At 56.6% G+C, this 12,673-nt stretch overlaps 7 protein-coding genes across 7 annotated transcripts; 4 read left to right on the forward strand and 3 right to left on the reverse strand.

The window, feature by feature from the left end:
• Positions 1–660: 660 nt before the first annotated feature.
• Positions 661–2,439, reverse strand: C8Q71DRAFT_734579 (Aldo/keto reductase). The gene is made up of 9 exons (XM_047922400.1): positions 2,308–2,439; positions 2,103–2,249; positions 1,995–2,041; positions 1,746–1,925; positions 1,662–1,698; positions 1,533–1,594; positions 1,376–1,468; positions 1,164–1,317; positions 661–1,085 (listed from the first exon to the last, which is right to left on the reverse strand). The coding sequence occupies exons 1-9, from the start codon at positions 2,332–2,334 to the stop codon at positions 864–866; spliced, it is 969 nt and encodes a 322-aa protein (XP_047783835.1). The 5' UTR covers positions 2,335–2,439; the 3' UTR covers positions 661–863.
• A 123-nt stretch (positions 2,440–2,562) lies between these two features.
• On the forward strand, positions 2,563–3,917 carry C8Q71DRAFT_734582 (uncharacterized protein). Its single transcript, XM_047922401.1, has 4 exons — positions 2,563–2,927; positions 2,996–3,133; positions 3,189–3,617; positions 3,672–3,917. The coding sequence occupies exons 1-4, from the start codon at positions 2,661–2,663 to the stop codon at positions 3,750–3,752; spliced, it is 915 nt and encodes a 304-aa protein (XP_047783836.1). The 5' UTR covers positions 2,563–2,660; the 3' UTR covers positions 3,753–3,917.
• C8Q71DRAFT_734583 (FAD/NAD(P)-binding domain-containing protein) lies at positions 3,903–6,293 on the reverse strand. The gene is made up of 7 exons (XM_047922402.1): positions 5,977–6,293; positions 5,722–5,924; positions 5,546–5,661; positions 5,123–5,489; positions 4,531–5,063; positions 4,312–4,470; positions 3,903–4,255 (listed from the first exon to the last, which is right to left on the reverse strand). The coding sequence occupies exons 2-7, from the start codon at positions 5,843–5,845 to the stop codon at positions 4,181–4,183; spliced, it is 1,374 nt and encodes a 457-aa protein (XP_047783837.1). The 5' UTR covers positions 5,846–5,924; positions 5,977–6,293; the 3' UTR covers positions 3,903–4,180.
• A 1,380-nt stretch (positions 6,294–7,673) lies between these two features.
• On the forward strand, positions 7,674–8,572 carry C8Q71DRAFT_221249 (uncharacterized protein). Its single transcript, XM_047917102.1, has 2 exons — positions 7,674–7,915; positions 7,983–8,572. The coding sequence occupies exon 2, from the start codon at positions 8,020–8,022 to the stop codon at positions 8,479–8,481; it is 462 nt and encodes a 153-aa protein (XP_047783838.1). The 5' UTR covers positions 7,674–7,915; positions 7,983–8,019; the 3' UTR covers positions 8,482–8,572.
• Positions 8,573–8,683: 111 nt separating this feature from the next.
• C8Q71DRAFT_221269 (uncharacterized protein) lies at positions 8,684–9,070 on the forward strand. The gene has a single exon (XM_047917103.1). The coding sequence runs from the start codon at positions 8,733–8,735 to the stop codon at positions 8,952–8,954; it is 222 nt and encodes a 73-aa protein (XP_047783840.1). The 5' UTR covers positions 8,684–8,732; the 3' UTR covers positions 8,955–9,070.
• C8Q71DRAFT_734596 (pectin lyase fold/virulence factor) lies at positions 8,684–10,721 on the forward strand. Its single transcript, XM_047922403.1, has 5 exons — positions 8,684–9,334; positions 9,396–9,491; positions 9,539–10,048; positions 10,104–10,372; positions 10,437–10,721. The coding sequence occupies exons 1-5, from the start codon at positions 9,099–9,101 to the stop codon at positions 10,703–10,705; spliced, it is 1,380 nt and encodes a 459-aa protein (XP_047783839.1). The 5' UTR covers positions 8,684–9,098; the 3' UTR covers positions 10,706–10,721.
• On the reverse strand, positions 10,722–12,489 carry C8Q71DRAFT_903812 (fructosyl amine:oxygen oxidoreductase-like protein). The gene is made up of 3 exons (XM_047928830.1): positions 12,386–12,489; positions 12,075–12,339; positions 10,722–12,016 (listed from the first exon to the last, which is right to left on the reverse strand). Exons 2-3 carry the CDS (start codon positions 12,301–12,303, stop codon positions 10,854–10,856), a joined length of 1,392 nt encoding a protein of 463 aa, XP_047783841.1. The 5' UTR covers positions 12,304–12,339; positions 12,386–12,489; the 3' UTR covers positions 10,722–10,853.
• Between the last annotated feature and the right edge of the window lie 184 nt (positions 12,490–12,673).

Genomic DNA, 12,673 nt, shown 5'->3' on the forward strand with positions numbered 1-12,673 from the left:
CGGTCACATGATCGTGATCGTGCCAAGATCCCATCGCACATCCGCCTGCCAGTGGCCGTGGCCCGTCGAAGCCACCACTGCTTTTCCTCCACCGTACTCGACTACGAGTGCCTCCTTGCGTGTCGGTTCTACTACATGCTATGGAGTAGCTACATGGGAAAAGGGCCTCTGCTCCGCTAGATTGAACTCCCTTCCAGAACTACTTTGGCTCCGCCTTCGTGAAACTCATCATGATGAGAGCGCGCCCGGCCAATCGTTGTCTCTCGACCATTGTCTCTCGACCAGGTGCGCCGTCCATTCTCTTGCAACATACGTATACCGTGGTATGCCTTAATCATTATTCAGTTCGACAAAGCGCGCGGTACTAGGCCTGGTGCGCGTCTACACGCACCACCGTCCCAATAGTAACTAGTGGCCGCTCCAGATACGACGGCATCGCGTTGAAGATGTTTGATGCTGTTCGAAAGCACACTGTATCTAAATTACTGTGGGCGCACGCAGCCGCTCAGTCACGCTACGGTATGACCTCACTAGGCTGGAGACGAAGGCTTGTCAATTCAGTTCGACGTTGGTCGACCTACTGGCCGCTTGCTCTCTAAAATGACCATCCGATCAGCCTATGGCATTGTCAACAGCTGACCAATGTCAGCTTCAGTCATGCCAATCTGAGTGTTGACTGTTTATATAACTTGAAAGAAGCAACTCAAATCGAAGAACTGCCTTCGTTTGTGCATAAAGTCGCAAGATACAGAAGGTTACCTTCGACGACTACAAATACAGCATATCGGTCAGCTTATAGGACAGGTCCATCCTCCGTTTCTTCTTCCTTACTCGCAGACTATATTTGCTTCACCGCCTCCCATTCACCGCCAGTACGGCGGCGCCTCCGCCCCGACAATCAGCCTCGCCTGGTCGAGCGCCTTGATGATCTCCTCAGGCAGCGGGCCCTTCTCCGAGTCCGCGCAATTCTGCTCGAGCTGCGCGGCGCTGCTCGCGCCCAAAATAACACCGTCGGTCGGCGTCAGCACGGAGTGGTGCTGGCACCAGCGGAGCGCAATCTCGGTGAGGCGGAGGTTGTGTTTCTCCTGCGGAGGGGGGAAGGGTTGAGCGTGGGTACGCGCGATGGCTGAGGCTGAAGGAAGGCTGGCGGCCGAGGTACGTACCGCGATTGGCTTGAGGTAGTTGAGGGCCTCGAAGTACCCGCCCTTGAGGTATCGCGCGCGGTACATCGCGCCCATCTTGCTGTTCGGGTCGAACCGCCCGCCCGTCGGGGCGTCCGTGTCGGGCGTGGCTACCTTGCCTGCGAAGAAGCCTCCACTGGTACGTGCATCTGTCAGTGACACAGTCGCGTGGTGATGGATGTGTAGGGACGTACGCGAGAGGGTTGTAGACGACGATGCGCAGGCCGAACTTGCGGCAGCAGGGGACGAGCTCGGCTTCCATGTCGCGGGTGACGGCGTTGTACATCCTGTGGGCGGTAATGCTGGCATTGAGACATGCTACATTTCCTCCATAGGCAGTGGTAAGCCTACGCTTGGTAGATCTTGGGCTGGACGTAGCCTTTGGCTTTGCAAATGTTGACGATCTCAGCGACCTAGTAGAAGGTAGATGATATTTGAATTAGCACCACAACAAGCTGATAGCGACAAATCTACACAAACCTCCCAGCTGGCATAATTGCTCAGGCCAAAGATCTGGCTGCAGAGCAATCAGTCGTGATTCCGGTGATTACAGTAGCGACGTACAATAGGCCCTGTTTGTAGAGCTCGTTAACCTCATGGAGGGTCTCTTCGAAGGGAACGCTACGGTCTGGAGCGTGCAAGTAGAGCACACGAGATTTGAGGGGCGAGAGGAGCTTGAGCGATGTCTGAAATATCGCGCGCAGCTTCTCGGGCGAGTGATCACCGGGATTAGATGGGTACACTCTGCGAGGGGGTCAGCCTTGGTAGTAAACATGGGCCCCGGGCCCCCGGCAGGTCCAGAAGCATACATACTTGGTGTCTACCGTGGCATCGCTCGGAAACTTCAACTTGGCCAGGAGCTAGCGAGGCAGGAGCGATGAGCGGAAGTGAGTCTGGGTGTTGCAGGCAAAGAACGCGCACGGGCTCCGTCGTCCCTTCGGCGTACATCCGCGCAGTGTCGAGTTCGCGATGGCCGTGCTTGAAGAGGACATCGATAATCTCCTGGCACTCGCCTAGGTCGGATGTGCGAACGCCATTCTTGCCTTGCTCGCCCATAGTCATGGTGCCCTAGTATGCGACCGATAAGCACGCTTCTCGAGCAGGCGAGCCGTAGCAGGCTGCTCACGAAGATCAGCGGTACGCGGGTCGACATCTTTGCGGAGCGTTGAGCAGCGGCGAGGAACGATAGAGGGGAGGGTCGCAGAAAGCGTGTGCGGGGGAGGATGCGCGGTGCGAGCCTGGGACTGAGAGACGAGAGCATGGCATTCGATCGGGTGCCCGTCGGCCCGCGCGTCCCCAAACGCGTCGGTCACGTGTGCGAGAAAACGCCGGGCACGCGAACGACAGGACCTGCCTATTGTGGCCAGTTTGTGGCCTTTCCGGGAGATCGGTGCGGTACTCCAGTCCTTCTCCGCTCCCGCGGACAAGCCCCACCCTCCGGCTCCCTCACTCCACGCTCCGCCACCCTGACTCCCAGCCATGGCCGGCTCGAAGCGCAGCAAACTCAAGAAAGCACTCTCACCGCCGTTCGCAGCGAAGTCACCAGAGCCCGAGCCGAACATGGACGACGACGTACTCATGGACGACCTCATGGCGCAGCTCGACTCGCGGGACACCTCCGTCCACGCAGAGTCTGCCGCCGTCATCAACGAGATGAACATCAACAACGCTGCCGACACGCCACCCCCGGCCGCGTCGCCGCCATCCCAAAAGCAGGATAGCAAGGCCAGGCATCGTGCTCGGATGGTGCGTCACTGTTGACGTGCAGGCGCGGCATGCTGAGGATGCTGAGATGGGGCTCTGATTGGCTGCAGGCGAGGAAGGCGGCGGCGGTCGCAGACCAGCAAGCACCGAGCAACCCGGAGCAGGACGAGCGTCTTCAGAGGGAGGCAGCAGAGGAGGAGCGGGCCGTCAACAAGGTATGCGACGAGAACGGGCTCGGGATGTTCGAGGTGCGTATCATACACCACCAGTTCGTTGTTAAACTACTCATGGGGCTGCTGCTAGATCAACCCAGACGGCCACTGTCTGTTCTCCGCCATTGCCGACCAACTCGTCCTCCTGCACGTCGTCCCTCCAAAGCAAGCCTCCTACGCCCACACCCGCGCCGCCGCCGCTGCATACATGCTCGCGCACCCTGACAACTTCATGCCCTTCCTCCCCTCTGAGGGCGGCGAGGACGGCGTCGGCTCGACGAGCGACACTGGCATCATGGGCCCCGCCGCGTTTGAGCGGTACTGCGCGACGATGCGGGACACGGGCGCGTGGGGTGGCGAGCCTGAGATAATGGCATTGTGCAGCGCGTTCAACATCACGATTAACGTCGTGCAGGGGGGTACGCCCGCGGTTGTGCAGCATACACCTCTCGATTCACCAGGTGGCGGAGCAAAAGTTGCATGGATCAGCTATCATAGACGCATGTATGGACTCGGAGAGGTGAGTGCTCCCTCAGGTTGGCCTGGGTCGCCGTGCTGACAGCCCCCGTATTAGCATTACAATTCATTAAGGCCCAAACACACGTTCTCCGAGACAGTCAAGTCTGTCTTCACAATGGGCTCGCCGCAACGTTGATCGGCTGTACGGGTATTTCTAGAGTCGCTGGAGGACTGGCCGGAATGATAGGTCAAATCTGTATCTCATACACAACAAGCGGTTGCCGCACTGTATCCGTACTCATCACTGGTAATGCGCAGAACATTGAATACCAGCATATCGTCTACCTTTGACTGTCATAAATGTGATCTGATTGCACGACGTATGTGGACGCAGGTGAACGACGACACAAGGTCCGCGGTGGCATGGAGATCTAACCATTTGAAATGCACATCCATATGTACAGAAAATGACTTCCGTCTCATCTCATACAAAGCAATTACCACTATATATGATATTTTACATTGAAGCACCTACAGACTGCGCCGCCGGCGCCCGCACGCTTCCATAATCGCTAAGGGCAGGGCACCTGCGACATCGGTATGCTACAGCGAAGGCTACACCGCTTACTGGGGGGTGTTTGTGGTGGTCGGGAACTTGGGCCGGAAGAAGCCATGCGAGCCGAACCACCGGCCCTGGATCTACAGCGGGCATGAGCAGTTCGTCCCTTATACAGCAATGCTACAGGGGCACATACCATGTGGTTCCAGTATGCCCACGGGAAGACATCCTTCTTGAGATGATAGTAGAGCCTCGACGGGGTCTTTTGATCACCGAGGTAGTTCGCGAAGCTCTCCTTGGGCTCCAAACCGTACTTGAACTCGGCGAGCATGAGCTGGCCGTATCCGGTCAACAGCTAGAGAAAACAAGATCTGGTCAATTACTGAGATCCCTTCAAGTAGCGTGGTGCACTCACCGGGCAGCTCGTGTAGCCGTCGTACACAACGCCTCGGTCCTTGCCTGTCGAAACGACCGAGTACAGGTTCTCCGTCAGGATAGGCGCCTGAGCCGTAATGGCTGCCGCGGTCTTGCTCGTCGGCAAGCTCGAGCAGTCGCCGATCGCCCACACGTTCCCGTACTCCGCGTTCGTGTGCCTGAGCGTGCCCTTGTCGACGCTCACCCAGCCCGCCTCATCCGCAATCGGCGAGTTCTTGATGACGTCGAGCGGGCCCATCGGTGGCGAGACGTGCAGCAGGGTGTAGTCCACGTCCACGGTCGACCCGTCGCCCGTCTTGAACGTCGCCTTGTGGTTGCCCGCATCGACGGAGACGAGGTTGTGCCCGAAGTGGCCGCCGACGCCGCGCTGCATACGCAGCTCGTTCAGCGCGTCCGAGTACTTCTTCACGCTGAACATCGACGGCATGCCCGAGTAGAAGTCGACCGAGATCTGGTCGCCCCGGCCCGTCTTCTGGTAGCGGTCCCACGCCATCCACATGATCTTCTGCGGCGCTGCGTCGGGATGAGGTACTGCGCGGATGACGAGGAGGCCACGGGAAACTCGGACTCACCTCCGGCACACTTGATCACACCCGCCGGCTGCGTGAAGATGGCCTTCCCGGAGCGCAGCGCGTCGACGTCGTGCCAGACCTTGTCGCAGGTCTCGTACGAGTATATCGACGATACGCCCGAGGACGGGTCGGCGAGGGCCTTGGGGAGCCCCGCGATACTGTCCCAGTTGGTCTTCAGGCCGGTGGCGACCACGAGGGACTCGTAGGCGATAGTGCGACCCGAGACCGTGGTGATGGAGGAAGATTTCGGGGAGAAGGACTGGACATTCTCGGGGATGTGGGCGAGGTGCGAGGGGATGAGGGACTTGAGGGGCTCGCGGGTCTCAAGTTTCTGCTTGAGGCCCGCACCGACGAGTGTCCAGCCGGGCTGAGGTAGGTTGTCCCTCAACATTCAACTACCATGCGAGACACAATACAACGCACCTGGTAGTAGTGGTACTCGTTCGCATCCAAAATTGCAATGTCCCCCTTGTTCAGTGGTGTCCCCGCCGCCTTGAACCGGTTGAAGATCTGGTTCGCTACAGTGAGGCCTCCCGAGCCTGCACAAAAACAGTTTCATGAGACCAGCGTCGGTCGCACGAGCACCATCGAGGACATACCAGCGCCCACAACAACAATTTTGTAATTGTCCTTGCTGTCCGAGCTCGCCCACCGGACCGACGAGGCGAGTGAGCGCGAGCCGAGCAGGGCTCTTTTCCGTGCTGCGAGCAGTGCAGACGACATGAAATGAAAGTCAAGAAGCAAACAAGTCGTCGGTCAGAAGGAAGGCGGGATAACGGGCGTGAGGGCCGGCCAATTGAGTGTGGGTATGCGTTCATCCCCGCCCGCAGAATGTCGCAATTTATATGTCACAGCCGGTGGCGAATCAGCGGGCGGGGCTCCCCCTATTCCGAAGACGAACGCCCCAGAACGACTGTGCAAGTCGGCTGCTCGATGCTATTCCGAATGTTGAGCATGGCCGTGGAGATGGCGGTAGGAGGACAGTCAAAATGGCGGAGACGATGGTTGGATAGCAGGCGGGTCACAGGTCGGGTCTGACCACGGTAAACACGAGGACAACCGGACATCTCATTTTCACTAGTGACCTCGACGGAGTCCGAGTCGATCCATGCGCAATGAATCACGTCTCAAGCCTGCAGTGACAGAATACCAATGTGAAGGCTTTACAGCGACTCGAAAGCGGCGGAGATTAATTGGCAAAGTACCAACAAAGTACCATATGTGCCCTTGCATGGCCCGGGCGTCACCACTTCAATTGGTATAGTCTAAGGTATCAATCGTAAGTATACCTGGTGTGTCAGTGTATCATGCGCGTACACTATCAAACCTAGGTTCAACAGGCTGCACCGCCGAGCGGACTGATCGGAGGATCGATACATAGAAAATAGTATCCGTCACATCAGCTATGAGGTGGCCTGTAGGCGTGGACCGTCATGCAGTGGGCGGGAAACATTGCTCCTCCACCACGGAAGGCGCCCTTGATCCACCTTGTAGTGTACGCCACCATCTCAGCATCAACCAGTTGTCCGACTCGGAAGTTAGTCGATAAGAATAATGTAGATACGAGCCGGAGCAAAGATATATGGAAGGCTGCTGCCAAGGAGAACAAGCCGTCCCGCACGGCGTCCCCTCAGCTGCGATTGACTGAGTTGCTCGGTGTAGTCTGAAGGTTTCAGGCGGCATTGTCAATAGAGCGATCGACAATGATGATGCGCACAGCTATATTCACGACTCGTCGTAGAGGCGGCGGGTCGGCCAACCGACATAGATGTTCGCCGAGGGCCCAACGATTCAGCCCGCGCGGATACATGTCTCCCCGAGGATTGTATACTGTAAAGAGAAGGTCGATTGAGTTCGAGCCTCGTGTCCTACATGCTGGAGAGGTGTGTACATACCGGATGCGGTACTTCTCGAGTCTGGGTGGCCAACTATTGCTCATTTCTCTGGGTTCGTGATCGGAGGGTCCACGTCACGGCGCGGGAATGCGTAGTATACCACTGCCCCACGCCCCGCAATTTCTCGCCGACGTTTGCTCGATCATGAAATGGGCTGCTGCGGCAGAAAACCGATGTTTTGAGCCACCAAGACGCCTGATATCTGAGTTTGTCAAATCTGTCAGTGGCCACCCCGAATGGGATCGGACCCTCGGTACCTCTTTGGATATGTAGATTGCACGAGATCCCGTACCTTCCTTAGCGGCGACAATGGCGACTTTGCCCATTTCATTGGCGCTATGGCTGCGCCTCAGTGGCCGATGCGTCCCGCGAAGACTTTGTGGAAAACGGCGTACAGGTTAGTCGCCACAAGACGCTGAACTAGCTGAGGTATAAGACCAGTCCCAAAGGGAGAGCAGTCCATAACCTCCTACTAGCCCACGCAACCGATCATCGCCTTTCATCGAGGCCCTACAGGGAGATGCGTTGTACCAAACCGATCATACTGTGAGTGACGAAACGTGTCAAATAGTGCTCGTTGTCTTAAACACCTTACAGTGTCATGGGCCCTTCGGGGACGGGAAAAACCAGAGTGATACACACACCTTGTCGGGCATCCAGTCTTGAAGCTTGAGGACTGACAGATTCATCCACTGTGCAGTTCGTCAATCTGGCCGCTAGCAGACAGATATTCGCCGAAGGCACGGGCCTCGAATGCACTACTAACCCAAGCACAGTGGGCAGATATCGTAGTCGGCGGTCATGAAATACAACTTGTCGACATCCCTGGGCTGGATTCGGAGTCGGAGGGACACCCCGCCCAGGTCAAGTGTGATCTGATCCGGCTGTTGAGAGAATTGTGAGTGAGACAATTTCATTGACGGGCCAGACCAAGAACACAAATGGGACACTCACAATCTATGTAGTTGGAAGGAGAAGCGTACCATTGTCGGGATCGTTTACATGCACGACATCACCCAAAATCGGTCCAGCGCAGCTCTGGGTGAGAGCTACAAAGCGCTTTTGGAAATATGCGGCGAGGATGCGATGAAAAACGTCGTTATTGCAACCAATATGTGGACAATGCATGATCCTAATCGTATGGCACGCGAAAAGGGTAGAGAAAGGGAGCTGCGCTACGGGGATCCTTGCTACAAGAACGCCTTCGATCGCGGCGCGTCACTTGCCCGACACGACAACACAGCGGAGTCATCGTCTGTTATATTGCAGCAGCTGCTTCGAAAGGAGCCCGTTGTCTTGCAATGCCAGATACCCGGTGATCGTCATCGTGGCGAACACAAACAGAGCGTGTACACCGCCTCGGAGAGTACACATGTCGATTCCGTGTACTCGGCGAAGGACCAGCCAGAACCCAGATGCGGTGGATGCCTGTCGCTTCCGATTCGACGGAAAAAAACGGCATGAACCCCAGGGCAGGATGAAGCAGAGGCAGATGGAAGGAGCGTGATGATTCTGAAGGTCCGAGACGTGTTTCAAAAACGAGAGTAACTCTTTTTGGTCAGCAACGGAGACTAAGACGTGTTAGCTCCCAATACTTACAGTTTCCCGATATGGACATCTTGTGCACGGGCGGACCGACGGTCCGCTCTCTTGCCCCTCTTCCTCCGCCCAGTCGTTCTGCATGACACGCCGACTCGACCACTGCCTCAAGCTTCATGCTCGCCTTCGCTCGCTGTCGACCTCCTCTCCTCCTGATGGGCCTCAAATGTATATCCACACTAGCCTCCTTGATCCTCCTTACTCGTGTCGAGGCGGCCCGTCACGACACTACACACTCGTCGCTGCAAAATACGAATATTCATATGAATAGTCTGGTGACGGCGCAACTGCTGGTACCGTGGCAGCAAGCGACGGCGAATGACCAGCCTGTGTATTGATCTACGTAATTCAAAGTTCCTTGCTTCCGGAGAGCATATAAACCGGCTAATGCTCGAGGAAACGCATCACGACTGTGTCGACCCCTCTGCGACATCTCTGATCTACTTCCCAACTCATCCGTAGCACCTCCGATCCCTGCAGCCATGTCGTTCCAAAGCTGCCTCGCTACTCTCCTATTTCTCGCGGTGGCGCTCGCATCCCTGGATCCCTCAGTCCGCTGCGTTGATGGCTTTATTTCAGAGTCTCGCCCTGACGTCTGCGTCATTCCGTCCTTGTATGCCTCATCCAATGCGACGGCGGACGACTCACCTGCCATCCAGGCAGCGTTCACGGAGTGTGCTCAGAACTCTGTGATTGTGTTCAGCGAGGGCGTAGACTAGTAAGTCTAGAATGACGCCGTCATGACGGTCAAATTGACCAAATGCATGGGCGCTCTGCAGCAATGTATACAGCCCCATCACAGCGAAGAACCTGAGTAACGTGGCCATCGTTGTGCAAGGGAACCTGCATCTTCCGCAGAACATAAGTTACGTGCAGTGAGTAGCACGTGCGCTCATACACGACTCCTTGCTGACGAGCTCAGGTCCATCGTGAACGGCACCTCCTACGCTGCAGGTACCGGCTATTGGTTCACGTTCTCCGGTCCGCAAGTCGACTTCATCGGCAGCGACAATGTCACAACCGGCTGGATCTACTCGTACGGCCAGGCCTGGTGGGATGCGAATGCATACCCCGGCACAGGTCTGGTCAATCGCCCTCACCTGATGAGCTTCAACACGACGAATGGCACAATTCAGTACCTGAAGTCGAGCAAGCCCATCGGCTGGAACGTTCAGCTACTCGGTAGTAACATCACAGTCACGGACACCATCATCGACGCGTACTCGACTACGGGTAGCTTCCCGTTCAATACCGACGGATTTGACGTCACGGCGACGGACGTGAAGATCTTGAACAGCATTATCTATAACGGAGACGACGCGATTGCCGTGCAGTCCGGCTCGCACAACGTTCTGTTCCAGGGCGGTACCATTGGGTACCAGACGCACGGCATGAGCATCGGTTCTCTTGGCCAAAACCAGGCGTCTTATGCGTAAGTCAACGCATCCACGCAACGAGATAGGCCTCTCACACATGTACCTTTGCAGCAACGTAACGAATATCCATTTCGATGACATCACCGTCGTGAATGGTGTGTACGCTTCCCGATTCAAATCCTGGATCGGCGGCCAGGGTCTCGTTCAGAACATCACCTGGTCCAATATCCGTGTCTACAACGTCACGTTCCCCATCTTCGTGACGCAGACGTACATCAACCAGGGCGGGCCGCAGACTCAGCTCGAGAACGGGACCGTCATCGATCGTCCGAACAACTCGACGGTGGACATGCAGAACTTCACGTGGGCGAACTTCACAGGTATTCTCACAGCGCCTGTGCACGCATTGACCGTCGCTATGCTGATACTGAGTATGACGCCTAGGCACTATCAACACTTTTCGGCCTGGTGACGGCAGCTGCGCGTCGGATCCCTGCTGGTACAACGTGGGACTTCCGAATCTCACGCACACCGAGGCGATCATCATCGAGTGCAACACGAACACCTCGTGCCAGAACTTCCAGCTGAGCAATATCAACGTGTACCCGCAGACGATGGCACAACCGACAGTCATCTGCATCGACACGGAGCCGGAGTTGAACCCTGAGTTGGGTTTCGTCTGCGCGAACGGCACCTACGTCCCCACGCTGTAGGACGACGTACAGTCTAATTGGTGTTTGTGCATGTATATTGTGACGGTCATAACAATACAGTTCAAAGCAACGAACAATTGAGAGCTCACTGACTTTGTGGGCAGCGTTTGTCTTGCCTGTGATTAAGCGACCCTCAATGCGGAGGGCTCTAATAGTCTCGTCCGTCCCTAACTTGTGTCCATTCTTTGACTTCGCCAAAGTCCATGACTCTCCTTTCTACACCCCACCGTCCTTGCAGATCCCTCCAGTCGCGGTTAACAGCAGTCTCTGGTCGCCACCTAAATGCTTCCTTGAACCGCTTCTCTAGCCTTCCCTCGAGCTCGTCCACGATGAAGCCTCCAATACTCGTTATGTGCGCAAACCCGTGACCCGACCCGCCAACACCTAAGACCAGAGACGGATGATCTGGGTGCGTGTCGATCAGGAACCTCCGGTCAGGTGTATCGGCGCACCAGCAGATCCTAGCGAATGCGAATGGCCGGTCCGCCAGTTGAGGCATCGTCTCCCGGAGGAAGTTGCGCACACGCTGCTCTGATGCTTCGGGGATCTGGTGCTTTGCGAACGGGATACTACCGCTGCTCTCGGCTGCAGGATCGTGGCACGGACCCTTAAAGTTCGTGTACCCAGGATGTTCGTCGCAGATCTTGAGTTCATGGTGCTCTTCGTCCGGTTCCATGAAGAAACCACGCTCCACATTGAAGAGCACCGGAAGGTTCTTGTAGAGCGGGAGCTCAGAGGGCTCCATCTTGATGTGTGCAAGTGTCCACGCCGTAGGTCGCAGTTGGTCCTTGAAGTCCAAAAGTTGGTCCGCATATGGGCCCGCGGTCATGATGGTACGCGTCGCACGATGTTCCTTCCCGTCTGCTGTCGTAACTCCAACGACATCGCCGTTGTCACCGTAGAGCAGGCCCGTGACCTTGCCTTCCGGTGTCCCCGTCAGGAAGCGCACCCCCAGCCTCTGAGCTTCTTCCGCGGCGCTGACGTACGCGTTGCACGCGTGCACCCAGCCTGCTCCGCGTTTCTTCCAGAACCCCTTCCAGTTGGGAAACTCGCCCGTGAGCACGCCCTCGGGCATCGCCTGACGAAACTCCGTGCCGGCGAGAGGAACGTACTCCGACATGTCCTCAGTGATCTCGTGCTCCTTGACGAACTCGTAAGCATCTGGGGTGCTGGCTGCGGCTATGAACCCAGTGTCGTGATAATATGGCTTGAATACCGGATCGTTTAACCACCCCTCGCTCGTGCGGGCCGCGATGTGCGTCTCAACGGGCACGCGATCGTCCTCCTCTCCGCCGGAAGGTCGCCACGAGACTAGGGATTCATGTGTCAGATTGTCGTACCACAGTTTATAGAGGCTTCTGTCACCCACTTGTCTCCGCGATCTTATTCACATCGTTGCCAGCCGAAATGGGAGACGGATAGGGGTGTGGGTCCAATACGACGACATTGGTGTATCCCCGGCGGCCCAGATATAACGCTGTTGACGCACCCCATGTCCCTGCGCCCACAACGACGATGGGGGAGTCTTTCTCCAGCGGGGGAGGAGTGGACAACTTCTCCGACTTGAGCTCCTCAGAATGGCTCTGACCCGAACCCATCGTAGTTATGCCAAGTCCAAGACTAGTCTGTGAGTCCTATGAAGACGTTGGTATGTCATTCCATGGGCCTGAGAGTACGTACCTCAGCCTGAGACGAGTGTAGGGGGACTGACGCGGTCGCTGCAGTCACTGGCAGTGCGGCCAGATGATCGACGCCAAGTAGTGATGCATGATGACCGGACCCGGGTCCATTATGGGCGTCTAACGAAGGGATCCAGATCCAGATCATACTTACTGCGCGCCACTCAAATTCAAATGGGAAGGGCCTGATAAGGTAACGTCAGTCGTCTTGCACACTCGAAGGCCGTAGATGAGCGCTGAGCGGTGGTTGTCTCAAATGACCAGTACGCTCGGGAGTTCAGGTCAGAAT

The sequence above is a fragment of the Rhodofomes roseus genome (genome assembly GCF_022264815.1).
Source record: "Rhodofomes roseus strain CIRM-BRFM 1785 chromosome Unknown C8Q71scaffold_2, whole genome shotgun sequence".
Classification (NCBI taxonomy): Eukaryota; Fungi; Basidiomycota; class Agaricomycetes; order Polyporales; family Fomitopsidaceae; genus Rhodofomes; species Rhodofomes roseus.

Excerpts from the sequence above, each read along its gene's own strand:
- C8Q71DRAFT_734579 (XM_047922400.1), bottom strand. The coding sequence starts at position 2,334 with ATGTCGACCCGCGTACCGCTGATCTTC. Across the intron at positions 1,699-1,745 it reads CTCTACAAACAGGGCCTATT|CCAGATCTTTGGCCTGAGCA; the intron begins GTACGTCGCTAC and ends ATTGCTCTGCAG. Across the intron at positions 1,595-1,661 it reads GCAATTATGCCAGCTGGGAG|GTCGCTGAGATCGTCAACAT; the intron begins GTTTGTGTAGAT and ends ACCTTCTACTAG.
- C8Q71DRAFT_734582 (XM_047922401.1), top strand. The coding sequence starts at position 2,661 with ATGGCCGGCTCGAAGCGCAGCAAACTCAAGAAAGCACTCTCACCGCCG. Across the intron at positions 2,928-2,995 it reads CCAGGCATCGTGCTCGGATG|GCGAGGAAGGCGGCGGCGGT; the intron begins GTGCGTCACTGT and ends GATTGGCTGCAG. Across the intron at positions 3,134-3,188 it reads ACGGGCTCGGGATGTTCGAG|ATCAACCCAGACGGCCACTG; the intron begins GTGCGTATCATA and ends GGCTGCTGCTAG.
- C8Q71DRAFT_734583 (XM_047922402.1), bottom strand. The coding sequence starts at position 5,845 with ATGTCGTCTGCACTGCTCGCAGCACGGAAAAGAGCCCTGCTCGGCTCG. Across the intron at positions 5,064-5,122 it reads TGTGATCAAGTGTGCCGGAG|CGCCGCAGAAGATCATGTGG; the intron begins GTGAGTCCGAGT and ends ATCCCGACGCAG. Across the intron at positions 4,256-4,311 it reads GGGCATACTGGAACCACATG|ATCCAGGGCCGGTGGTTCGG; the intron begins GTATGTGCCCCT and ends TGCCCGCTGTAG.
- C8Q71DRAFT_221249 (XM_047917102.1), top strand. The coding sequence starts at position 8,020 with ATGCACGACATCACCCAAAATCGGTCCAGCGCAGCTCTGGGTGAGAGC.
- C8Q71DRAFT_221269 (XM_047917103.1), top strand. The coding sequence starts at position 8,733 with ATGCTCGCCTTCGCTCGCTGTCGACCTCCTCTCCTCCTGATGGGCCTC.
- C8Q71DRAFT_734596 (XM_047922403.1), top strand. The coding sequence starts at position 9,099 with ATGTCGTTCCAAAGCTGCCTCGCTACTCTCCTATTTCTCGCGGTGGCG. Across the intron at positions 9,335-9,395 it reads TTCAGCGAGGGCGTAGACTA|CAATGTATACAGCCCCATCA; the intron begins GTAAGTCTAGAA and ends GGCGCTCTGCAG. Across the intron at positions 9,492-9,538 it reads CAGAACATAAGTTACGTGCA|GTCCATCGTGAACGGCACCT; the intron begins GTGAGTAGCACG and ends TGACGAGCTCAG.
- C8Q71DRAFT_903812 (XM_047928830.1), bottom strand. The coding sequence starts at position 12,303 with ATGGGTTCGGGTCAGAGCCATTCTGAGGAGCTCAAGTCGGAGAAGTTG. Across the intron at positions 12,017-12,074 it reads GAATAAGATCGCGGAGACAA|TCTCGTGGCGACCTTCCGGC; the intron begins GTGGGTGACAGA and ends ATGAATCCCTAG.